Below are 23,523 nucleotides of genomic sequence, written 5' to 3' on the forward strand. Positions count from 1 at the left end.
TCCCTGTGCTGGCTCACCCCTTCCATCCCTCACGGGCACATCAGCCAGAGGATCCTTCTAAACATAAAGTCAGAAACCTGCAAGAGCTCCCACTGCACACAAAGGAAGAGCCAGAGTGCTCACAAGCGGCATGTCACTTACTCACGCATCACAGGGCTCGAGTATCCTCTGCCCCAGCACTCACATGCCCCACAGTGACACAGCTAAAGGTGCGGCCAGCCTTGTGGGCCAAGCATCTCAACGCCTGGCACTGCTCGCATGCAGGAGGCGCTCCATAAATGCTCGTTGGGTTGAGCTAGGCTGCCTGTTTCGAGGTCCACTGCCATTTCAGACACCCAGGGGGCAGTGTGGGCTGGGGTCAGCTCAGGGGCTGGCCTCCTGTCGTCCGGGAGACTCCGGGGTCCCTGCCTCCAGGACACAGCAGTCAGAGTCGGAGTGGCCCTTCCCAGGGCGGCTGGCCAGGTCCTGCCCTCTTCCGGCACTTCCCGGGCCACCCTCTCTCCAGGCTCACTCTTGCCCCCTCACCCCACTTCACATCCTTTGCCCCAGCCCACTAAGCCTTCTCTGCTTCCTAAACACCCCAAGCCTGGGCTCACCTCTCAGCCTTTGTCCACGCTGTTCCCTCTGCCTGGAACGCCCAGCCCACACCTGCCATAAGGATCGGCAAGGCACCTCCTCTGAGGAGCCCTCCCTCCCAAACCAGACCCCAGTGGGCGAAGCCCAGGCCAGCCAGCCATGCTTCTGGGAGGCACGCAGAGGCTGTGAGCGCCCTGGGGTTGGGGAAGTACAGAGTTCGTTGAGCGGCTGAGAGGTTGGCCCCCTGGCCCACAGCAAGGCTGCTTCCTCCGGAGGAGGAGGTCCTCCTCTCTCCTCATCCAGCCTGAAGGGCAACTTTCCCACCTGCCCTCAGAACCAGGAAGCTGCCCCCATCCCACTCCCCGCCCCCCAGCTTATCCATGACAAACAGGAAAACTAGCTCCAGATCCCATCACTTCTGCTCACTCAACCAGTTCTCCCACACGGGCCCTGCCTGAGCTGCAGGAAGAAGGCAGTAAGTAACCGGCCCCTCTGCCCCTCCCCCAACTCCCCACCTGCCCTGGGCAGTTTGGGGACACTCGCCTCCCTCCCTTCCTGCCTATCACCCTCCAACACCTGCCCAGGGAGCACAGGCCCAATCTCCTGGCCAGGTCACCGAGAAGCAGCCCAGGAGCTGCCAGGTCCTGGGGAGTCTGGAACCTCTTGGGGACAATCCCTCACCCCCACCCCATGGAGCACAGAACCACCTGGACATCAGTCCTCCCCCTGGACTCCTGAACCTACGACACCCCCCAGACTCCTTCACCCAGCCTCCCGCCAGGCCAGCAACCCTGGCTGGACCTGCCCGGCTCCGGGCTCCCCAAGTCCCCCAGGGAGGCCAGTGGTGACTATTCTCGAAACTCAGTTTGGCAGAGGTCCTGGGGGACACGCACCTCAGATACAAACACATTGCCCCCGTTTGCACTGTTTGGGCGGGAACCTTCCTCAGTGCATGACCTGTGCTGCTGACTGGGGGTGGCTTCAAACATGCCCAGCAGCAGGCCTCGGGGCCACCTGGCCCTGACCCTTCACTGCCAGGACTTTGGCCACTCTTGCTCAGGCACACAGGAGGGGCTCTGCGACGCGCGCCCCGCCCTGTCCAGCGTCCCACCCTGCAGTTCTCTGCCCCGTGGAGCTGTGGGCAAACATGGCGGAGGGCACTCTGGTTTTGACATCGGCTGCGGCCTGGCTGCTGCCCCGGCGGCGGGGCAGGTGCGGGGGCAGGAGTCCCGCATGAGCGCCTGGTTACTTAGCCGCAGTCAGCCCGCCGAGGACAGTGGCCCCCAGGGCAGGCCCCGCGAAGTGTGCTCCGGGGAGGCCGTGCGCACCTGTGCACCAGCACCTCTGGCGGCCCCTGCCAAGGGTGTGGGGACAGGGTAGACGGGACGAATTGGGGAAAAGCTGCCTCCCGGTCTGAGGGGGGTGCGGCGGGGCTGGGAGCTGTTCCCTGAAACGTCCCCGCCTCCCCGCCCCGCCCCTGGGTCTCTGCGCGGACCTTAACAGGCCGGGCCAGACTAGCCCGCCTGTCCCCCCCCCCACTTCTCCCACCCCCACCCCCACCCTTCCGCTTTGCTCCGCTCCCCCTTCCCCTCCCCCCTTCCCCTTCCCCTCCCCTCCACCTCCCGGTCGCACTTCCCGCCCCGCGCGGCCCCGAGGGGACGCCCTGTGCGGCTCGGGGACAGAGCTCCGGCCTCGGCGCCCGGGCCCAGGGCGGGACAACATCTGGCCGGGGGCGGGTCCCCAGGCCCAGGGCGGGACGGAAGCTGGCAGGGGCGGGGCCCGCTCGGGGCGTGTCGCGCTCGGCCAATGAGAGCGCAAAGGTCGCCGCGGGCGCTCGCGGAACACTAGGTTGCGGAAGGGGTGCGGGAACCCAGCCCCAGAAGAGAGGTCCTTGTCCCCGGTCGCCCCAAAAGGCGAGGCGGAGCTCACCCCACCTGACCAGTGCTCAAGCGCACCCCTGAGAAGGGCCCGGATCCCCGAACCCCGAGCAGCGTCGAGCCTGCGCCCAGCGAGGTGCCCCTGACGTGCCTGCCTGGGCTGCCCCGCTCCCCCCAGGCACCCCGCACCCCGGGCATGGGAGGGCGGCGGGACCCAGCTCCCAGGCCCTCTGCGCTGTCACCTCGCCCTGCCCCAAGCTCTGAACCTTGGGCTCCAACTGTCAGGTGTTAATTTGGCAAAAGGTAGGGCAGGCCTGCGTACAGGGGCAAAATCCGGTTTCTTCCGGTTTGGGGGAGGGGCTCACCTCGGGCCACCCCCAGCGCCGCTCCAGAAGCGAGGGCTCTGGCTGGAGGTGTCGGGAAGGCAGGCCTTGCGCTGTCTTGGGCTGCCCCGTGTCGGGGCAGGTGCACCCTGGGCCTCAGGGGCCCACGGAAGGCGCTGAGCTGAGCTGCAGCCAGCAGCCGCTCTGAGCCTGTTTCCCTCTAAACACAGGGCACCGTGCCTTCCTGGTTCCCTCTAAACCTGGGGCCCTGAGCAGGGCCACACTGCAGGGCGGGGGGTCCCTGTCCCTCTCCCATGGAGGCTATGTGCCTGGTGACCAGGAGTTGTCAGATGTGGAGGGGAGGGCCACCTGCCTCGTCCTCCAAGGTCAAGGTGTCTGGGGAGCCTGACTAGGGGATCCTAAAATGCTGTTCTCTCCCCAAGGCGAGGCCAGGCTGGGTGCCGCCCCACTGCGCCTGAGTGACTCAGCGCCTGTGCCCAGATCAACAGGACTTTTGCCCCTGCCCCTCCAGCCTGCTTGGATCTCTCCCAGGTCTCCCTGCGGTGCTGCCTGGGATGCAGGGAGCCGGGGGCCCCAGGGGCCGGGGCCAGTCCCCAGGCAGGATGGGCGCTCTGGGCCAGCCCTGGCTCATCCGACTCACCTACCTGCTGACCACCCTGGAGCTCACCTGCCTCTTCATGCAGTTCTCCATCTTGCCGGTGAGTGCCTCTGCCTCCCCCGGAAGCCAGCCAGCCGCTGCCCTCCTGTCCTTCCTGCCTCCCATCTGGGCAGCGGCAGAGAGTGGGGTGAGGCCTGATGCTGCCAGGGCCCCTTGGGGTTGGGGCTCCGTGCCACACACGAGCCGAGTAAGGAGCCCCGCATCAGCACGGCCCGTGCTCTGGGTGCACCGCCAGCCCTGGAGAGGAGCCATAGGGAACCACCCCAGGCTGAGGCCCTGCTGGTGGCAGCACCTCCAAGAGGCTGTCCTTACTGTTCCTCCTACCTGGGGGCCTTTGTCCTATCGATCCCCGGCCCCAACCCTGGTCCTGGCTGCCCCAGGCCTCTGTGCAGCTCGCTCCCTGGGAGAGGCCTTCCTGCATCCGCCTGGCCTTTCCACCCCCTCGTCCTGCCCAGTTTCCCCGGGGTCCCCCTGCCCACCCACACCTGACAGTCTATTCCAGGTGTGTTCGGCCACCTCTTTGCCCCCCACCCCCGACGGGAGGGCAGGACCTGATCCCCTTGCTCTGCCTTCCGGAGCTCGCTCTCGGAGCTCGCCTGGCTGACAGCGGGCTGTGCCTGGCCACCCGCCCCCATCATGCCCGCTTTTCACTCCGGTGTATTCACTCAGCAAAGCTCGATGGAGCAGGCCCACGGGGTCTCACCCTCCAAGGGCAGCAACACTCAGGGGAGCTTGGAAGAACCTAGACCCCCAGAGGTTCTTTTCTGTCTGGGCTGTTGCCCTGGAGATTTTCGTGAGCAGCCAGGGTCAGGCTGGACGAGGTGCTCTGCTGGCGCTGGACCCCGGCCCCACTGTGGTCAGCCCGCCAGGCCGGGCAGGTCCGCGATGCCGAGGCCTGAGGCAGCCCTGACTGAGGCCGGTTCTCCAGTCGCATTACCCCAGGAGTCTCAGGCTCAGAGACACTTGGGACCAAAGTCACCCATCACCAAGAAGTGCAGGCAGAGTTCGGGCCAGCCTGCGGCCTCCCATACTCCGGCTCCCCTCCTCCTCGCGGCCCTCACCACCTGGGCCTGGGAGTCTGGATGGCAGTGGGCAGTGGCCTTTGCCACCATTGCAGGCATGGCAGGGGCTCCCAGCCAAATGGCGAGCCCGCAGACCCCGGCCCACCATGCCCCAAGCCCGGCTCACTCCCGCTACAGGGCCTGGGGTCAGGCCCTGAATATCCTCCTTAGCACTGGGGCAGCCTGGGCAGGAGCCTTGGCTTCCTCATCATAAAATGGGTCGCGACTGTCCCTCCCTCGTAGGGTTAGTGTGGGCGGACGGAGTGAGAGGTTAGAACAGCCGGCACTGGGCAAGGCGGAGCAGCAGCTGCAGGCTGCCGTGCCCACACCCGTGCCCCACACCTGTGAGCGGACCTGCCCTCAGAACCTGCACATGGCACTAAACAGCCCACCCCTCAGAGCTGGCGGTCACCTGCGTGCTGCTGTGAGGGGTGGGCACCATTAACAGCACAATGCATAGATTGTGCGGCGGGAAAGCGGAGGGCGGGGGACCAAGTGCGGGGACACAAGGAGCACCGCACTGAGAAGGCAGCGTTGGCGCAAAGGCTCCAGGGAAGCTCTGTGACTCTGCAGCGCGGGGACGGTCACGGGGTGAGCTACCCCAGAGTGAGGGAGGCTTGGAGGCCGGGTCGGCAGGAGGAACCCGCAGTGGTGGCCAAGAAGGGCCAGGGGACCCAGGACAGTCCACAGCAAAAGAGGGCCCAAGGGGTACAGTAGGAAAGCAGGGGATTGGGGCCCCAAGTCTGCGCTTAGGGAGAGCCCAGGGTCAGAGTTGGAGCTGCCGTGACAAAGTGCCAACGACTCGGGGGCTTCGAGCAGCAGCAGTTTGTCATCTCAGCGCTCTGCAGGTGTCAGCAGGGCCTCGCCACCTCGAAACCTGCAGGGAACCATCCTCACCCCAGCTCCCCGCAGCCCAAGCGGCCCTTGGCATATGGCCACGTCGTTCCAGTCTCTGCCCCCAGCGTCACGTGTGTTTCACACTGTCGCCCCTCTGTGTGCATCTGTGTCCAAAACTCCCCTCCTAATAAGGACATTGGTCATATCAGATTAGGGGCCACCCTCATGTCCTTACTGTAGCTTGACTGTCTCTGAAAAGACTCTATTCTTAAGAAGGTATGAGGAACTAGGGGTGAGGACCCCAACATATGACTTGTGGGCAGACACAGTCCATCCCATAATAAGTGGGATCATTGGAGGGAGGGTCAGGAGCTCAGAGTCCAGGGTGGGGCAGGAGCAGCGACAGGGGCATTGAAGTCACAGAGAATTAGAGCAGGGTCCCAGGGGCTCGCCAGGTGCCCTGGAGGGACACTGTCAGGGACCTGTCCCTCCCTGAGGGGGCTGGGGGTCTCGCAGAGTGGACTGTGTCCGGCTGAGCAACGGGCCGCAGTCACTAAGTTGCTTTGGGACAATCTCTCGCTGTTCAGGAGCTGCCGTCATCCCTGCAAAGCTCTGAGTGGATGCAGACACAGGGTGGCGGCAGGCGCTCCGTCCGGGGTGTGCCCTGCAGAGGGGCAGGAGGGCCACCACGGCTCCCACCTAAGAGCTCAGGTGGCTCTGCGGAGTCATCAGAGCCCAGGCCTTCTGTTCCCTCCACCCCCTGCCCGTCCCGGGACCCCAGATCCCAGGCCTGGGGTCCCCCCCCAGACCCTCCCCATGGGCTCCCTCCTGTGTTTCAGTATCTGTCGCGGAGGCTGGGCCTGGATTCTGTCGCCTTTGGCTACCTGCAGACGACCTTTGGCGTGCTGCAGCTGCTCGGCGGGCCTGTGTTTGGCAGGTACAGTAGGTAGAGGGCGTGGGGGGCCCTCACCCCACAATGACGATGACGCAGGCCCACCCCTCAGGGGTGACAGACTGGGTCCTGACCTCACGCTGGCCCCAACTAGGACAAGCTGCAGAGGAGCTTTGTCCTCAGCTGGCTCCAGGGCCCCAGCCTGTGCCTTCCGCCAACTGGTTGTGGCCAGAGGGGGGGTTAACTGGTGGACAGCTGGTGGCAGTAATGCCCAGCCCCCCGAGCTGGGAGTCCCACCATCAACTTGGATTGAAAAGGTGATTCTGGGGCCCAGTGCCCACTGGGACCCAGGCAGGACCTCCAGGGACCCCTGGTCTCCATGCTGCGGGGACACTAGGCTGGGGACAGGACAGTGGACGCCCTCCCACAGACCACAGCGGATGGAGGGTGACGTGTCAGCCACACCTTCAGCGAAACGTTTAAGCAGAAAAGAAGCGGTTCTGCAGGCAGGGCCAGCGGGGTCGCGGAGGGTTTCTCCGAGCGGGAACACTCAGGAGAAAGGAGCTGGCCGATCAGACCCAACCTGGGAAACGCTTTCCGTGAAAGTCCCTAAAACGCAGGCGCGTCCCCTTGGTCCGTAGGATGCCATCACTATGTTCACACGAGTGGGACTGTCCCCAGGTCGGACCGCCCCAGCTCACTGCCACACTGTGCCGATGGGGAAACAGGCCCAGCCCCCAGCCCCTCGCACCCCAGCCTCCCTTGGGGGGCCCTGATTGCCGCTGCCCCCAGGTTCGCAGACCAGCGCGGCGCGCGGGCGGCGCTCACGCTCTCCTTCCTGGCGGCCTCCGCGTTCTACCTGCTCCTGGCGGCCTCCTGCAGCCCCGCCCTGCCGGGCACCTACCTGCTCTTCGCCTCCCGCCTGCCCAGCGCGCTCATGCACGGGCTCCCAGGTAGGGCCAGGTGGGCCTGGCTCGAGGGCCATGGGGGCGGGGCCGGGGTGGTACGTGGGGGGGTGGATGGCGGGGGGGGGGGGGCAGGGGTGGTACTTCTGGGGGGGGCGATAGATGGCCCGACGGGGACAGGGGTGGTATGTCCAGGGTGGAGGGGGGCGATGGAGGGCAAGGCCGGGCGGGGCAGCACCCCGGTCGGCGGGGGCTCAGCAGGGGTACCGCGCCCTCAGTCCCCATGCGCCCCCAGCCGCCCAGATGGTCATCACCGACCTGTCTGAGCCCGAGGAGCGGCCTGCGGCCCTGGGCCGGCTCGGCCTCTGCTTCGGCGTCGGCCTCATCCTCGGCTCCCTGCTCGGCGGGACCCTGAGCACCGCGTGCGGGTGAGTGGCTGGGCCGGGGACCCTCGCGGGGCCGCGCCCTCCCCCTGCCTCGGTTTCCCCGTCTGGAGCAGAGCGGGCGGGGTGGCGGGCGGGGCCGAGGCCCACGTGGCCTGGCCGGCAGGGGCGCCGTCATCCGTGCCCAGGCTCTGGCCCGGAGCGCAGGGACGCCCGCGGGGTGCCCGCGCTGTGCCGGCTAGAGGAGCCTGGGCGGGCTTGGCCTAAAGGAAACCGGGGTGGCGGGGCTCTGGGGCGGGGGTCCCGGATCCCGGACGCCGGGCTGCGGGGCACGAGGCAGCGCCCCCAGCCTGAGGGCGGGAACTGAGGGGTCCTGCCTGCAGGTGCAGTCTCTGTTTGGGGAACTTTTGCTTGGGGACAGTGCCTTTCCAGCTTCCCCTGGAGGCTGAGAGGGGGCCTGTGTCCCAGGAAAAGGGGGCTGCGGCAGGGACCCCTCTGACTGGGGGCTCCAAAGGGAGGAGGATGGGGAGGATCGCTGGGTCTGCTGCTTCCTGTCAGCCTCCTTGCCTCCGTTTCCTCCCCTCTGCAATGTGGATCCAGATAGTAGCCTGGGCTTCCGGGCGCTGAAAGGAACCCATGCTGTAAGGGAAGACCGTTGCCCCCCCAGCCTGTGCACCCTGGGCTGCCCAGGCCTGTCCTGCGGGATTCAGCGTCCTATGGCCAGCAGCTCCCACACGTGGTCCCTAGGGTGAACCCCGTGCCAGGCTTCTTGCCCCAAGCCCCTGCAGTGGTCCAGCCAGAGCGGTCAGGTACCTCTGGGGAGAAGAGCTTGACCTTGAACCCAGCACACCTGGGCCTGGAGGGACTTTCCTTCTGCCGCGGGGAAACCAGCTCCCCATGAGGCCTCGCCCCCATTCCTCCCTCCCCTGAAGCTCCCACTGTCCCTCAGAGGCAGCTTCCCCTGGAGCAGCCTGGCACCAGCCCTGTCCCTCAGACCCAGCCCTGGTTTTGGTCCGGGGCTGGTGCTGGGGTGGAGGCCCTGCCTGCTCCCTGGCCAGAGGCCATGGGGCCCTCATGGCTGGAGGGCTGGGGAGGGGCAGGGGCAGGACAGGCCCTGGGTGGGCACCAGCAGGGGTTGAGAACACGGGGGTGAGAGTCCCCGAAGGGAGGGCAGGGGGCAGTGAGGGTGGCAGCCTGAACCGGGGTGGCTGTGGCGGGAGAGGGCAGAGGGCAGACTCTGGCTTGGTTTTGCCGATGGGTGGGCTGTGGGTGTGAACTCAAGACAGTGGTGTCAAGACCGTGCCCTGACAGGGGGGCCTTGTGCTGAGGCCCAAGCAGCCTGGGGTCCCGTTCAGGGCCAGTCCTGGTGCTTGTTGGGCGCTCGAGGGCGCTGTGGAGTAGGCAGCGGTGACGGAGCCTGCAGGTGGGGTGGCACCTGGGCTGCCTGAGCCCCTCAGCCCTGGGCGCTTCATGTTTGGGGACTGGGGACAGGCCGTACGTAGGGTGGGGAGAAGGGAAGGGCCGTATGGCTCCTGGAGGGCAGGGACCCGCCGCACCTGAACTGCCGTGTCTGGTAGGCCAGGGCCCCCCAGTGACCTCGGCTCCGTTGCGGGGGGAGGGTTATGTCCAGCCCTGGATGGCAGCTGCCTCTGTGGCCGGGCTGGAGGGAGCCAGGTGCCGCCAGGTGCGCTAGATGGGAGATGCAGACAGGGTCCAGGTGGGTTCAGGATGGGAGGAGCCCACGGGAAGGACAGGGACAAGGACAGGAGGGGGGACATCTCTGGAGGGTGGCTGGGGCCACAGGGACAGCTCAGCCTGGGGCAATTTGAAGGGGAGTGAGTGGCTAGAGTGAGGAGGGGGAATGGAGGGGTGGGCACCAGCAGGACCCCCCATACCGCCCCACCACAGGGACTCTGGTTCGCCTGGTTTCCTCGCCCGGAACAGGCCCTCGCTTGCCCACAGGGTCTGAGCAGCATCATCCATTGTCCGTCTGTCCCCCGTCCCCCCCCCCGCCCCCCGCCCCAGCATGCCCGGCCACATGGCCCCTCCTGTCCTAGGCTGCCCTTTCCCGCTGCCTGCGGAAGCCACCACTCACTTCCCTCCCCTCCCAGCAGCCCTCCAGGTGGCCTCTACCCCTGCCCGCAGCTTCCAGAACATTCCATCAGCTTCTCTGCCCGCTTTCCTCCCAGGTTCTGAGGGGCTTTCAGCCTGACATATACATCTACCAAGGGGGAGCCTGACATCTCCTTCGATGGGTGGGAGCCGAGGCCCGGGAGAGTGTGCCTCTCTCCCCACGGCTTCCAGTCCCGCTCCCAGTCCCGCCCGGCGCCCAGGGCTGGGGACACACAGGGAGCTGGAGGAGCAGGGGCTCAGGCTGACCCCCCAGCCACTGTAGCTGGCTGCCGAGAGTGGCGGGGCAGGGGAGGGCGTGTGAGTGACCTTGTGGCCCATCCGCTGCCTTCATCCCACCCAGATGGGGCAGGGTCCACAGTGGGCCCAGTGTTGGCCTGGCCTGTGGTCCCCGCCCTGTCCTCACCTGGAGGTCAGGGAGGCAGGCTCGGAACCGGATGGCCCAAGGCGAGGGCATTTGCATCTGTCCCCCAACTCCTGCAGCTGCGCAGGCCTCTGGCTGAGCCTGGGGCAGCTACTCGCACCCCCCCCTTCCCCTAACTTGATAGAAACCGCATGGCGAGGGTGCCCCCTGGCTGCCACCCGCTGCCCACCCCCACCCCCACCTCGTCCCCTGAAAGGCCCGAGTTGTGCCCCACCCACACCCCGGTGCCGGTGGGAGGCGGAAGGGGACTTGCCGGGGCCTGGGGCAGGAAGTGGCCTAACTGGTTTGGGCCCAGCCTCTGGAGCCCGGGGCTGGGAGACCTGAGACCTGGCTGCCGGCGGAGGGCTGGGCCCTCTGTGACTGTGTCCCCAGCCCAGGATCCCACAGCCTGGGGAGGGACTGGGCAGAAGCCACGGCTACAGAGCCCCCTCACCCAGGCCGCGCACCACAGCATGCAGCCCCTCGGGGTCACCTTCTCTGGATGACACAGTCCCAGCCAGCGTGTGAGAGGGCCCTGCAGACAGGACGTCCCGGCTTGCTGGAGAGAAAGCAAGGGCTGGGGTGACCCGAGCCCAGCGAGGCGGTGCTGGCCGGCAAGGCTGGGCCTCTGCCCGAGTGTGCCGGGGCTGTCGCCGAGCAGAGCTGATGGGGCCACAGGGACATTTGTGACAAGGGGCCTGTGGTGTGGAGTGGGCTCTCGGGGCAGGTGCGGGTTGGGGGCTGTGTGGACAGGGAGCCCAGGCCTCGGGAGGGTCCGTGCTGGAGGGGAGCCCCACGGGACTTGCTGAGGATGGAGGGGCGTGCAGGGCGGAGGGGAGTCGGGAGGACCCCAAGGTTTCTGGCCTGAGCAGCCGGGGGGACGGCCACGCGGCCACCAAGCCGAGGCCTCTGTGGGTTGAGTGGGGGTTGGCCAGGAGTCCAGTGCAGGGCGTGTGGGGTGTGAGGGCCATCGGACGTCCAAGGTCAGTGATGAGGGCTCTGGGGTCGGGGAAGGCCCAGGCTGTATGTCAGGGTGTCCAGCTGTCAGCCTGGGAGGTGGCCTCATGAACGGGGACGGCAGACCGTGGTCCACAGGCCAGTGCAGGCTGCCGCCTGGGTTTGTCAATAAAGTTTTATTGGTACGCAGCCATGCCTGTTCACTGACATATGGTCCACGGTGCCTCCCTGCTGTGGCAGCAGGTGGCATGGGGTGAGGACCACTGAGCCCCAACGGTGACCCTGCTGGAGAGAGGCAAGTGAGCCTCCAAGCAGGTGGCCCATGCGGGGGGTCCCCAGGCCCTCCCATTGGGCGCTGGAGGAGACCCACCCTCACCTTCAGGGTTAGGGTTAGGCCAGCCCAGCTGCGGCCACACAGCAAGTCACAGGCACAGCTGGGCCCACAGCCAAGACTGCTGACTCTTGGCCCCCTGGAGGTCTCTCCCCCCCACCAAAGTGACCTGGATTCCAGCGGACGCCTGCCTGCCAGGCCTGCTGAGAGTTTGGTTGCTGGGCTGGGGCCATCCAGTCACAGGGGCGGAAGCCAGGGCGCCTCCTGAGACGCGAGTGTCCCCTGCTGGCCCTCCTGGGCAGTGGGTGGTCCAGCTCTGGCTCGGCACTGCCCCCGTGGAGCCCTCAGTGAGTCGGCACATATTTCTGCGAACCTTATCTGGCCCCTGGGGCTGGGAACGCAGGCCACCTGCCCCCCAGCCGCCCCCGGGCTTGGGTGTGGCTCAGCTGGCAGAGGACACCCCGGAGCCGCAGCCCTCACCCTGCCCCCACCCCCGGTGGTGCCGGCTCCCTGGAAGCTTCTGAGTAGACACTCAGGGCTGCCCTGGACAGCCTCGGGGACCAGAGTGACTCAAAATGGCCAGCCAGGCGGCCTATGAGTGGGACGGCCGGATGTAATCACCCCAGCGGGCCTCCGCCTCCCCAGACAAAGGACCCGCGTGCTGGGGCTGGGAAGCGCCACCGGCACAGTGGCTGAGAGTAGCGGCTAGCGCAGGGCGACCTGGGAGGGGAGAAGACGTCACTGTGGAAGGAGTGGCTGGGCCAGACCGTGTTAAGGCTGAGGGACAAGCCTGTGCAAAGGCCCTGGGGCAGGAAGGAGCTTGTAGTCTGGCTGGAGGCCTGTGTGGTTAGCCAGTGGTGGTGGACTGGGGTCGGGGGTTAGGCCTGAGAGGGCTTTAGGACCTTCTTGGGGGCCTGGAAGCCGGGGGAAGCTGAGTCAGGAGTGGTCCCCCGAGGTCTTCATTTCCAGATGTGGTTCTGGCCACAGTGTGGTGGGGCCTGGAGGGGGTGGGCAGACAGCTTCCCCCCAGCCTTAGGCTGGACGTCCAGTGACTCTCTGGGCCCCTGCTCACCCCTTGTGAGCCAGCTGTCATTAAAGCCAGGTCGCAGCTGACCTAGACTGTCTTCCAGGGTGGACAAGAAGGGGACACAGCCCAAAAGGCCACGCCCACTGAGGGTTAGCTCCCAGCAGCAGGTGACCTTGGTGCCTGCTGTCCCCTCTCAGAGCCTCAGAGCAAGGGGTGAGGGTGACCAGCTTGGTGGGGAATTGTCACTGTCGAGTTGGGCAGGAGTCCAGATGGAGGCAGGCGGGGGGTGATGACTCGGGCGCTCGGCTGGGGAGGGCGTGGGAGGCAGCGTCGTGGTCGCTGCTGTTCCGCCAGCCTGGGTTCGGGCCGCCTGGTTCCAGCTGTCATTTGCATGTGATGGAATGAGGTGCCCAGATTCTGGCCATCTGGTAAAGTAAGTCCTTCTGAGACCCGGGGCCCAGAGATGATGTCCCATCTGGGAAGGAGGGCCAGGGCTGCACCAAGAAGGGCCATTGCAGGATGTATAGGAGTTTGCTCACCTGCTGAGAGGAAGGGATTTCAGGCCATGCCTGGGCCTGGAGGCCTTACAACTGTGCTCAGTGAGAAGTTCCCCATCTCCTCCTGCCTCCCCGTCAGGGCAGGGGGTAGGCCAGCCCTCAGAAGGAAATGGTGACAGAATGGCCAGTGTCCAAGTGCCTGTGCTCCCCGGGTGACAGGGCCTGCCTGCTCCTTCCGGAGGGGTCACAGGCCAGGGTTCTGCGTGCTGACTCAGCGAGAAACGCATCCTCAGGGGTGAAAGCTGGGGGGGAGCCAGATGGGCTCGCTGGTGGCCTGGCAGGCGGCAGGCAGCCTGCAGGATGCGTCTGGGGCATTGCAGGCTCGGACCCCCAGCCAAAGCACCCCCAGGCCAGTATGCCCTGCCCCTGAGGAGGCGGGGTGGGGTCCTGATGGGATGGGACGGAGAGCCAGGCCTGTCCTCGCCGTGAGGGGTGGTGTGACCGTCCCCACCACACAGTGTAGGCGCCCAGGTCCCCGACACCGCCTCCCCAGCGACACGCACACAGACCTGCCCTTGGGGTCTTTCCTGACCTTCGGGAGCCTGGGAGCCGGCCGGCCCCTGGGAGGGTCCACAGCCCCAGACCCTGCCCCAGCCCTCCTGGGCCCCCACCCTGGCTTCCCCAAACCCCCAAGCTGCCAAGGCCACACAAGGGTGACAGTCAGGGAAGAGGGGAGGCTCCATCCTTCCTCCTTCCTCTGTCACCGAGTGTCACAGGCTGCGGGGGCCTGGGCGGTCGTGTTGGGGCTGTTTGCAGCCATTGAGGCTCTAGTGTGACCGGAGCACAGGTCGGGGTGGGACGGGCACCCTGTGCAGCCAGGCTGTTGTCCCCAGGATTGAGTGCCCCACTGTTGTGGCTCTCGTGGCCAACCTCCTGGGAGCTGGCCTCAGCGCCACCTGCATCCCCGCCAGCACCAAGCGCCCCGGCGCCGAGGCTGCACCACCAGGTAAGCGCCACAGCACAGGCTCCTCCCGCCCACCCGCCAGGCCTGCGGGGGTGGGGGGGGTCACGAGGGAGTGGGGGGTGCTCACACGGCACCTGTGCGGCGTCGGACAGCCTGAGGCCTGCGGCCGGGGAGGACCAGGAGGGACCGCAGGGCGGGTGGGCCCCGGAGACTCAGTGTGTCCAGGGTGACGTGTCCAGGGTGACGTGTGGGTGCACAGCCAGCCTGGGGGAGCGGCGGGTGGGGGGCAGATGGCAGGCCAGCCCCACCAGGAGAGGTCAGGGCTCCTCAGAGGGGTCCCTTCTGTGGGGCGCCGGCTGAGTCCCAGCCCCACGGGCCTGGCACACGGCTGGACCCGCTACCTCTTTGCCCAGGGATGGAGAGCCAGTCTGGGATGGAAAGACCCCCCCCCCAGGGGACATCCTGGGACGAGGTGGGGCTGGGGCGCAGGCCAGACCTGCACAGGGACGGGGGCAGCCAGGGAGGCAGGAGGCCCCGGGAGGGGAGGGAGGGGCAGGAGAACCCACCAAGCCCACCGGGAGGCCCACGACACAGTGCTTGAAAGTGTCCGGTGGGTCAGGGCCTGGCGGGCACTTGATGCCACCTGGGAGCAGCCGCCAGGCCACGTGGATTGGGGGTCGCGGGCCCCCACCACTCTGCACCCAGGCTCCCCTGAGCGCCTCCAGGACCCGGGGAGTGTGAGCAGCCGCTCGGTGCCCACGCGGGGGCAGTGGAGGGGCGCGGGGAGTGTCGTCAGCTCCCACTGCCCCGGGCGGCACCAAAGCCAGAGGCAGGAGGGCTGCTGGGCCGGGCCCGGGCAGGGCAGGAGGGGCCGGGGGCGGGGAGCCGGGTTAAAGGCCTCCGAGGGGTCTGACTGGCCTCTCGGGTGCCCAGGCGGCCCCCAGGCCAGCGTGTTTGACCTGAAGGCCATCGCCCGCCTGCTGCTGCTGCCGGGTGTCCTGCGGGTCTTCCTGGTCAAGCTGGTCTCCGGCTTCCCTTCAGGTGAGTCCCAACGGCCGGTCCCCCAGGCACGCAGGGCCCGCTACAGGGACGGTCTGCGGTCAGGGCCCGGCCTGTCCTGTGGCCTGCGTCCCGCGTCCCGCGCTCCGACCCGCCAGGAGGCAGCACAGAGAAGAAACTGGGGAAACCACCTGCAAAGCTCCTCGGGTGCCCAGGGGTTAACCCCCCTCTGCCTCGTGCAGTGCTCAGCTGAGGCCACGCGGCTGGGGTGCTGCCCCGGCCTCTGTGCCCCCAGCCCGCCCAAGTCACCAGCTTCAGTAATGGGGGCTCTGAGTGCTCACAGCGCAGAGGCCACCGGTGGGTCTGGGGGCCGAATCTGCCCATGTGGTCAGCCGTGGTCCCCCCTGCAGCACCTTCCTGCTCGGTCTGCAACTTCGCAGTCCCCGGGGGAGGGGCTTTCTGCAGGGTCCACAGAATCCCAGGGAAAGGTCTCCTTGGCCACGTGCCCCTCCCTGAACCAGGCACTGGCCAGGCCGGGGGGGGGCCCACCCAGCGAGGGGGCAGGGGTGGGTGACTCGCGCCCCTGACGGCCCGCCTCTGCCCAGGGCTCTTCATGGTCATGTTTTCCATCATCTCCATGGACTTCTTCCAGCTGGAGGCCGCCCAGGCCGGCTACCTCATGTCCTTCTTCGGGGTCCTCCAGATGGTGAGTGGGCGCCGGCGCACGGGGCCTGGCGGACTTGGGTTCCCAGCGGTGTCCAGACTGTTCTCCGACCTGCCTGGGTCACCTGCACGGGGCTTCCGGGCCCTCCTGGCCCCCCTCTGCCTCCCTGCGAGCCCCCACCCCCGTCCTCCTTGCAGCTGGAAGCGCTGCTGCCCCTCCCTGCAGCTCCCCGCCCCGTGGCCTCGGCCCCCACGCCTGGGGCTGCACTCAGGCCCCCGCCCAGCCCCAAGCCCGCGCACCAGGGCCCACCCGTCCCTGGAGGTCCTGTCCCCAGTGAGGGCTGGTGAGCCCTCGGCCTCCTGGGCCAGCAGGTCAGGGGCCCATGGGCCACCACATCACGTGCACATCTGTGTGCCGGCAGGGACAGGATGGCGGGGACAGCCCCCAGCAGTGGGGACACGTGAAGATGGTGGCCTCTGGCCTCCAGTGGGCAGCCGGCTGGGGTCTGCGTCCGCCCACCTGCCTTCCAGCCGTGTGGCCAGAGCAAGCTTCCCAAACCCAGTCTCCTTTCTCACCTGCCTGGCGCGGCTGGCCACCCTGCCCGCCTCACGGGGCTGTCAGGTGGATTATGCGACCTCAGGTGGCGACGTCCTTAGAGCAGGGCCAGGCACCCTCGCGGGCTCTGCTGTGGCGGCTCGGCTGGGGCAGGTGTCCTGTCTGCCAGCCCCAGGGCCCAGCCCCAGCCCAGGCCCAGCCCTGCCCAGGCCCGGCCTCCTCCACCCCAGCTCCTCCTGGGCAGCTGGGCCAGGCCAGTGGCAGCAGGGACAGGTGGCAACGTGCCGCCGCCCAGGACCCTGACAGCCGGAGTGCTGGAGGGGCTATTTTGGGACGGGTGTGGGGGGCTGCTCACGACCTCTCCAGAAGCATGTGGCATTCCTGGCACCTCCGAGCCATCTGCTCCCTAGCCTCAGGCCCTGGTGCTAAAATAGCCCCTCCTGGGAGGGGCCCCCCACCGTGGGCCGGGGCGGCTGCCCTGGTGGGAAAAAAGAGATAAACAGAAAAACAACAATAACAATAATCTTCAGTGGGCAGACACGGGCCGGCTCTGAACACGGCGCTCCCAGCCACTGACCCGGCCGACATCTGCAGACCCCCGAGACCCCTGGGACGGACGCCGGCAGCCTCTGACCCCGGCGGGGGGGGCTGGGCCTGCCACGGCTGCAGTGGTGACTCTACCTGAGATGGGCTTGGGGTGGTGACCGACGCCCCGGGGGACACCTTGCAGGGCACACAGGTCCCGACCTGAGGGGAAGGTCCTGGGGGGCCTGCAGACCCTGTTCCCTGAAGGCCTCCTGCGGGAGCCCCCCGCTGGCCGTTCCGAGGGCCCTGCGGAGACCGAGCTCCCCCCCCACCGGGGCAGGTGTGCCCCCACCCGGCACGCCTGGGGTGGGTCCAGGTCACAAGTCAGGGGAGGACAAGGAAGGGTGCTGGTCTAACTGGGGGGCCTGGGTGCGGGGGGCCCCTGCTGCAGGGAGCCATCGAGGGGACAGGCGGGACAGGTGGGGGAGGGTGGTCTGCAGGGGCTGCAGGGGGGTCTGAGCAGGGGCCCTGCAGAAGCCCGGCTGCTTTAGGGGCCCAGGGACCCTTTGGGGGGGGTGGGGCAGTGGGGGACAGGGGGGCAGGGGAAGGTGGGGAGGAAATGGGCCCTCTGCCCCGCCAGCTCCTGCGGTAACCCGCGCGGCGCATAAGGAGAAGCGGCTTTGAGTTCACGGGAAAGCGGAGCCATCCCCGTGCGTGCCGGGTGCGGACGTGGGTCTGCGTGTTGCGTTACACGCTGAGCCCCGACTCAAGCCTTTCCTGCTGCGGAATCTCCTCTTAGATGCAGTACACAGAGTGCGACTCGTCAAATCGATCTTCCTTTAGAAAGCGTTTAAAAACTCCAGAAAACCCAAAGAGGAAGCACGTGTGAAAGTTGGATTGTTTTAAAGGACACTTGTGTTTCGGTCGGGACAGTCTCATTGTGCCTGGCAGGAAGCGGGACAGGGATTGGTCCAATGCGGTGGTTCCCCAGGACACGGCCCCCTGTGTGGTCCCGGCCCGTCCTGCAGGCTGCAGGAGGCCGGATGACCACGTAGGGAGCGGCCCGCGGGCCAGGCCTGTCTGTCTGAGTCGCGCCGAGTCCCTGGTGCCCTGGCTTGGGCCTGGCCTTGCAGCCCCGCCGCCCCAGGGAGCCCAGAGCCCTCCGGGCAAGGGCTGCAGATGGTGCCGGGCCTTCTCTGAGGAGGGGCTGCTGCAGCAGGGCTGGCTGCCGTCCAGGCCTCCCCCACACCCACCTCCGCCCTCTCTTTCTGGCCTAGGTGACCCAGGGCCTGGTCATCGGGCGGCTCAGCAGCCACTTCTCGGAGGAAGCGCTGCTCCGGGCCAGCGTGCTGGTCTTCGTCCTGGTGGGGCTGGCCATGGTGAGCACTGCCCTGTGGGCTGCCCCCGCGAAGGAGGGGTCCCGGTCCCACTCCCCTGACCTCTGCCGCGGGCATGGCCCCTCGGGCCATGTCCCACCGGCCACCTCAACCCTCCACCCAGTCAGGGCCAGCCCCGAGCAGGTGGCAGTCAGGGTGAGAGGAGCAGGGGGTGCTGCAGGGAGGAGCCCGCCGGCCCTGTGCAGCCCCCGCTCAGCGCACCCCCTCCCCCGCCCATGCCAGGCCATGATGACCAACGTCTTCCACTTCTGCCTGCTGGTGCCCGGCCTGGTCTTCAGCCTCTGCACCCTCAACGTGGTCACTGACAGTATGCTGACCAAGGCTGTCCCGGCTGCGGACACGGGTGAGCAGCCCATCTGGGGCCAGGCCCTCACTCCGTGGAGCCTGCCCAGCTGCCCGGTGGGTGTGGGTGGGCCGGGGCAGGCCCAGGCCAGGGCCGTGGGAGGAGGGCTGCCTGGAGGCGGTGTTTGGCTTGGCTGTGACCCTAGGCAGGGTTTCACTAACAGGGAAGATGGGAAGTTGGCGTTTTGGGCGGGGCCAGCTGAACAGGGCGTGGAGGTGTGGATTTGGACAGCACCTGCAGAGGCCCTGGGAACACAGCCCAGTGGCCCAGGCAGCTGGGGAGGCCAGCAAGGACTCACGGTCCCTGAGGGCCGTGGTGCCGGGCTTCCCCCATCCCCCCGCCCAGCCAGTGGGAGTCAGAGGGTGAGAGGCCCAGAGGAGGGAGCAGGGGAGCAAGGCCGGGCCCGGGTGGGGCAGGCCAGTCGTGCCCAGGGCCCCACCCTCAGCGTGGGAGGAGCAACAGGTCCGGGCTCCCAGCCCCAGCCTGGGAACAGCGGGCAGAGGGGCCGGTAGTTCTGCAGGGGCGGGGGAGGGGGCGAGGCTGCTCTTAAATTACACCCCCATCCCTCCCCACCCCCAGGCCCTGAGCCAGGTGGAGCCTCGCCAGGCCCTGTGACCTGCTGGGAATCCCCAGCTCTGAGGGGCCTGGGGGATCCCCTCTGGGCTTGGGGCCACAGCTCAGTGCTTTTGGGGGGCTGGGATTGGGCAGAGGGGGTCCTTCCACCTTGAGTTCTGGGGGTGGTCGCTTACAGCCTGCTGCGCCCGGCCTCATGTAGTGTCCACGTACGTGTTCACCCTGGGGACAGCTCCAGAGGGACATGGAGAGCCCCTCATGCTCAGGTGGGGACAGCCAGGTGGGGGCTCTCCCCACCCTGTGGGGGGTGTCTGGGAGCTGCAGGGCCCGTGGCTGGAGGAGGGGCTGATGGCCAGGAGGCTGCGGAGGCGGCACTGGGGGGTCGCGCCCACGCTGAAACCCTGGCCCCAGAGCCCCACCGTGTCTCAGCAGACCCCACCGCTCTCAGCAGCCCTCAGCGGCCAGTGTGGGCCCTGGGAAAGTGCCCTGAGAGCCGGCTCCTCGGCAGCCCCAGGCCAGATGCCACCTCCCTTGGCAGGCCTGGGAGGGTGGGGCCTGCTGCCCACGACCTGTGGCCCCATTCCCAGGCTCCTCCTTCCCTGGGGAACTTTCTGGAGCAGGGAGGAGGCTCAGCCCCATATCAGAGAACTCCGTGGCAGCCCCCTGCGCAGCTGGGTTGCCCGTGGGGGCGGCTAGGGGTAGCCGGAACTGCCTTGTGCCCCCAAGGCCAGGCCAGGGGGACCAAAGGTTCGGAGCAGGCAGGTGGAAACGCTCCGGGGCGTTTCGGGGAGGATTTCACACAGGCCTCGAGACGTGCAGACCGGGTAGGGGGGTGGGGGTGGGCATCCTGCCAGGGACCTGCCCAGGGCCTGACCCCGGTCCCCATCCCTACCCCCAGGGGCCATGCTGGGCCTCTGCGCCTCTGTGCAGCCGCTGACCCGCACCCTGGGCCCCACCCTGGGTGGCCTGCTGTACCGCAGCTTTGGCGTCCCCGTCTTCGGCCACGTGCAGGCCGCTGTCAACTTCCTCCTCCTCCTGATCATCTGGAGGGAGCCTACGCCCCGGAAGAGGGACAAAGTCCAGTGACCACCGCACCCAGCACAGACTGGCAATAAACTCCCTCAGGACTCTTCCGGTCTGATTTCTGCAGCTCCCACAGAGCCTGTCTGCGTCTGTTGCCGGGGAGGTGCAGCTCATGGGCTGGAGGGCTTCCTGGAGGAGAGGGCTGCAGCTGGGCCCTGGGGCTCCAGGCAAGACAGAATCACCGTTTGTTCCCAGCCATTAGCCCAATCTCCAGTCCACCAACGCGGACAGGGAGGAGTCCCCCTGCTGCCGTGCAGACAGCTCACTCACGCCCAGCCCGCGGTGGGAGCGTGTTGGTTTGTTTGAGAGATCAGGGCACTGGATATTCAGAGCCACTGAGTCTGTGCTCCCAGGAAAATGAATAACACAAAAAAGGTCAGGGGAGCGAGGCCAGAGAGATCTAGGGAACAGGCCCTCACTGTTGCCTCGGAGCACACGAGCCCCGACGCCCCGGTCCCAGACTGCACCGGCGACGCCGGCCCGGCCTCCCAAAGGGGCTTCCTCCGGGGTCTCCCCCTCTCAGCCTCTTCATCCTGGAGCCGATTTGTCGGGCAGGACCCCTGCAGCCACCTCCCTCATGCCACCCCCTGCTCTGGGCTCCCCGGGGAGGGGGCAGTAGGTGGGAGGCCAGCCCAGCTGCTGTGACTGAGTGACCAATGAGTGACTGATCTGGAGAGAACAACCTCAACAGGGCCTGCAGATGTCCCTGAGACCAGGAAAGCCACCCCTCCTCCCTCAGGCTTCCTTTAAAAAGTCATTAGGACAGAATCCCCAAACCTCAGCATCCCACGGGCCCCACACTGGCAGTGGCCCCAGAGAGCCGAGAGTGCAGGCAGGCCAGGCCTCTGCGGGAGCCCAGCCAGGGACAGGGACTCACCTCCTAACCCTGGCCCTGCTGCCCGCGAGGTTGTGGCGGGAGAGGCCCTCGGCTGGGCCAGTGCAGGGTCCGTGGCGAGTCTTCTCCGCTGTCTTTGGGGGGACCTACCCCTTTGCACAGGGGTTCCACAGATAGTGTTTGGGAGAAAACGCCTTGCAGGGAAGCTTTCCTCTCTGGACTTGGCACCCAGGACTCCGGCAGGCCACCCAGCGAAGGGACAGCACCTCCCCAGCCTGTGTTGGCTTCCTACTGGGCCAAGGCTAAGTGACAGAGACTAGGGCCCAATGTGGGGCTTCACTCCCCTCACTGCTACCTCCCCGCCCACCAGCCAGGACAGTCCAGAAACGAAGGCCCCTCACAGGGCAGAATCAGCGTCTGAACCCTCTTTTAACCTGGGCTTGTTCTCCACCAACAGATCCTCTGGGTGGAGGACAAACGTCCAGAGTCCTGCCTGCCAGGTAGCTGTGACATAAACCGTCTCGGTCCATCCCTGTCTACAGCGGATGTAGCCGGGCAGGGAAGGCAGAAGCAGCCAGCTGGCCAGGTAGCTCAGGAAGCGCAGAGGGCTGCCTCTCCACCCCCACTGTCACTGGGCCAGCCCCTGGTCACTCAGGGACCTCAACCTCCTGCCACTAGACAACCTAGATCTTTGTTCCATTCCCCAGGGAACAACACCCACCCCGCTGGCCAGGAAGGCTGGCAGCGGGCCCGAGCTGCCATGCTCCAGCGGGGGCAGCCAGCCGGTGGCTGGACAGGTGGTGCGAGGGCAGGAGGGGTGGCCAAGAACACCCCACGCACACGCAGCAGCAGCTCGGATGGGGCGTTTGTGAGTGAACTCCAGAGCTAACACTGCCGGCCGCCCTGTCCTTCCCAGGACACGCCCAGGAGGGGAAGGTAGCCAGGGCCAAGCCCCAGGCACTTCCTGGCCTCTGGGGAGGCGGCTGCGAAAGGAGGGGGTGGACGTGGCCCAGATGACACCATTCACTAAAGGCCAAGTCCCACCCAGTGCCTTTCAGACCAGGCCGGGCACCCGGCCGCCCCATCCCAGCCTCCCCCCTCCCAGCAGGAAGCTCATTGCGCCACAGCGATGGTAGAAAAAAGAACTGCTCGAGTCATTTATTTGGAATGGACACACTGATGCAAAAACAAAATATTAAGACAAAACGGTGTCATGACAAAGACCCATCAAAATAAATACATAGATAGTCCAATAACTTAACGCGCCCGCGCAGCGGGGCCAGGCTCCGCACGCCGGGGAAGGTCCTCCTCTGCGGGCAGGTGCGCGGCGGCCCGAGCGCCGGGCCGGACTCGTCCAGCGTGTGGCTCCGCGGGAAACGGGCCGGGGTCCGGCCTGAGTGCCCCGGGACCCCGGCGCGACGGGGGCAGGCGTCGGCTCCGGCCACGCGCCTCAGGCCACTGCGTGGCGCCAGGTCCCCATGTCCCCTCTGGAAGCGTCTCCCGGCGAGGTCGGGCCTCCCCCGACGGCCGCAGTCCAGTCGTCCTCCCTGGGCCGGGCCGAGTGCGGGCCAGGACGCGAGGGCGCTGCGGGGCCCGGGCGTTGCGGGCTAGGACGAGCGGGGCCCGGGCGGCGCGGGGCTAGGACGAGCGGGGCCCGGGCGGCGCGGGCCAGGACGAGCGGGGCCCGGGCGGCGCGGGGCTAGGACGCGCGGGGCCCGGGCGGCGCGGGCGCGGGCGCGGCGCGCTCCTGGCGGCCGCGGAAGTCCTGCAGCGCGCGGCGGTTCTGGAAGTCGATGAGCGCCAGCGTGATGGCCGCGCTCCAGCAGCTCTCGCCCGCGCAGCGGAAGTCGATCTCCTTGCGGTCGGTGGTGACGATGGTGAAGTACACGTACTTGCCCGTGCGCTCCACGCAGTCCACCTTGAGGATGGAGTGGAAGCGCAGCTCCTTGGGGCGCGCGCCGGCGCCGGCGGGGAACAGGCTCAGGCGGTCGGGGGTGAGCACGCCGCGCTTCTTCTTCCACAGCTGGAACAGGCTGTCGCTGCGCTTCTCCAGCTCGCCCTCGCGCAGCACCTCGCCGGGGGTCTTCATGTCGGCCGGGCGCGGGGCGGCGGGCGCGGGACGCGGCGAGGGCTCCCGGGCGGCGGCGGCACCGGCTCTGCGCCTCGTGGCCCCGGCGCAGCCTTTATAGCGGCCCCGCCCCGCCCCGGCCCGGCCCGCCCCCGCCCCGATCCCGGGGCGCTCGAGGCCGCCCCTCCTCCACGTCCGAGGCCTGCGCCCCCCAGCCCGGCTGCCCCCGCTGCCCCCGCTGCCGTGCCCGGGGGCGCCTCGTGGCCCCACCGCCCGGGCGCCCGCCCCTCGGCTCGCAGGCGCCCGCGCAGGAATGCGCTCCGCCGGCCCTGCCCGCGGTGACTCACGCCGGGAGCCCCGGGAAGCGCCCGTGGGCGCGGGGACCGCGGCGTCCGGACCCCGCTCCAGGCCTCTCGTAGCTTCTCAGCCCTGGGCGTCCCGTCGCCCTCGGGCCCCTCCCCGGGCACCCAGAGACCCTCTCCGGAAGGGGCCCCGGCCCGTCGCCTTATCGCCCATCTTGCCACCCACGGGCAGCGCCTGGAAGGACTCCCCTGCTCTGAGCCTCGGTTTCCCCCTCTGAACCGGCCCAGTGACCCGCTAGGTCCGGCAGGGGCTACCACAGCGCGGGGTACGCAGGCG

General features: G+C 67.7%; 2 protein-coding genes across 4 annotated transcripts; one reads left to right on the forward strand and one right to left on the reverse strand.

Annotated features, from left to right (window-relative positions):
- Nucleotides 1-981: 981 nt before the first annotated feature.
- Nucleotides 982-20,028, forward strand: SLC22A18 (solute carrier family 22 member 18). 3 transcript variants are annotated; one of them, XM_045558463.1, is made up of 11 exons: nucleotides 982-1,051; nucleotides 3,220-3,495; nucleotides 6,193-6,290; nucleotides 7,038-7,198; nucleotides 7,446-7,578; nucleotides 13,772-13,884; nucleotides 14,776-14,883; nucleotides 15,447-15,547; nucleotides 17,863-17,964; nucleotides 18,205-18,325; nucleotides 19,797-20,028. In XM_045558463.1, the coding sequence occupies exons 2-11, from the start codon at nucleotides 3,352-3,354 to the stop codon at nucleotides 19,982-19,984; spliced, it is 1,269 nt and encodes a 422-aa protein (XP_045414419.1). In that variant the 5' UTR covers nucleotides 982-1,051; nucleotides 3,220-3,351; the 3' UTR covers nucleotides 19,985-20,028. The 3 variants fall into 3 exon arrangements, with proteins under 3 accessions (XP_045414419.1, XP_045414418.1, XP_045414420.1); XM_045558462.1 differs by lacking the exon at nucleotides 982-1,051 and adding an exon at nucleotides 2,429-2,756; XM_045558464.1 differs by lacking the exon at nucleotides 982-1,051 and adding an exon at nucleotides 2,429-2,589.
- Nucleotides 20,029-22,466: 2,438 nt separating this feature from the next.
- PHLDA2 (pleckstrin homology like domain family A member 2) lies at nucleotides 22,467-23,005 on the reverse strand. The gene has a single exon (XM_045558465.1). It carries the CDS (start codon nucleotides 22,903-22,905, stop codon nucleotides 22,516-22,518), a length of 390 nt encoding a protein of 129 aa, XP_045414421.1. The 5' UTR covers nucleotides 22,906-23,005; the 3' UTR covers nucleotides 22,467-22,515.
- Nucleotides 23,006-23,523: the final 518 nt, after the last annotated feature.

Source organism: Lemur catta, chromosome 7, assembly GCF_020740605.2.
Source record: "Lemur catta isolate mLemCat1 chromosome 7, mLemCat1.pri, whole genome shotgun sequence".
Taxonomy (NCBI): Eukaryota; Metazoa; Chordata; class Mammalia; order Primates; family Lemuridae; genus Lemur; species Lemur catta.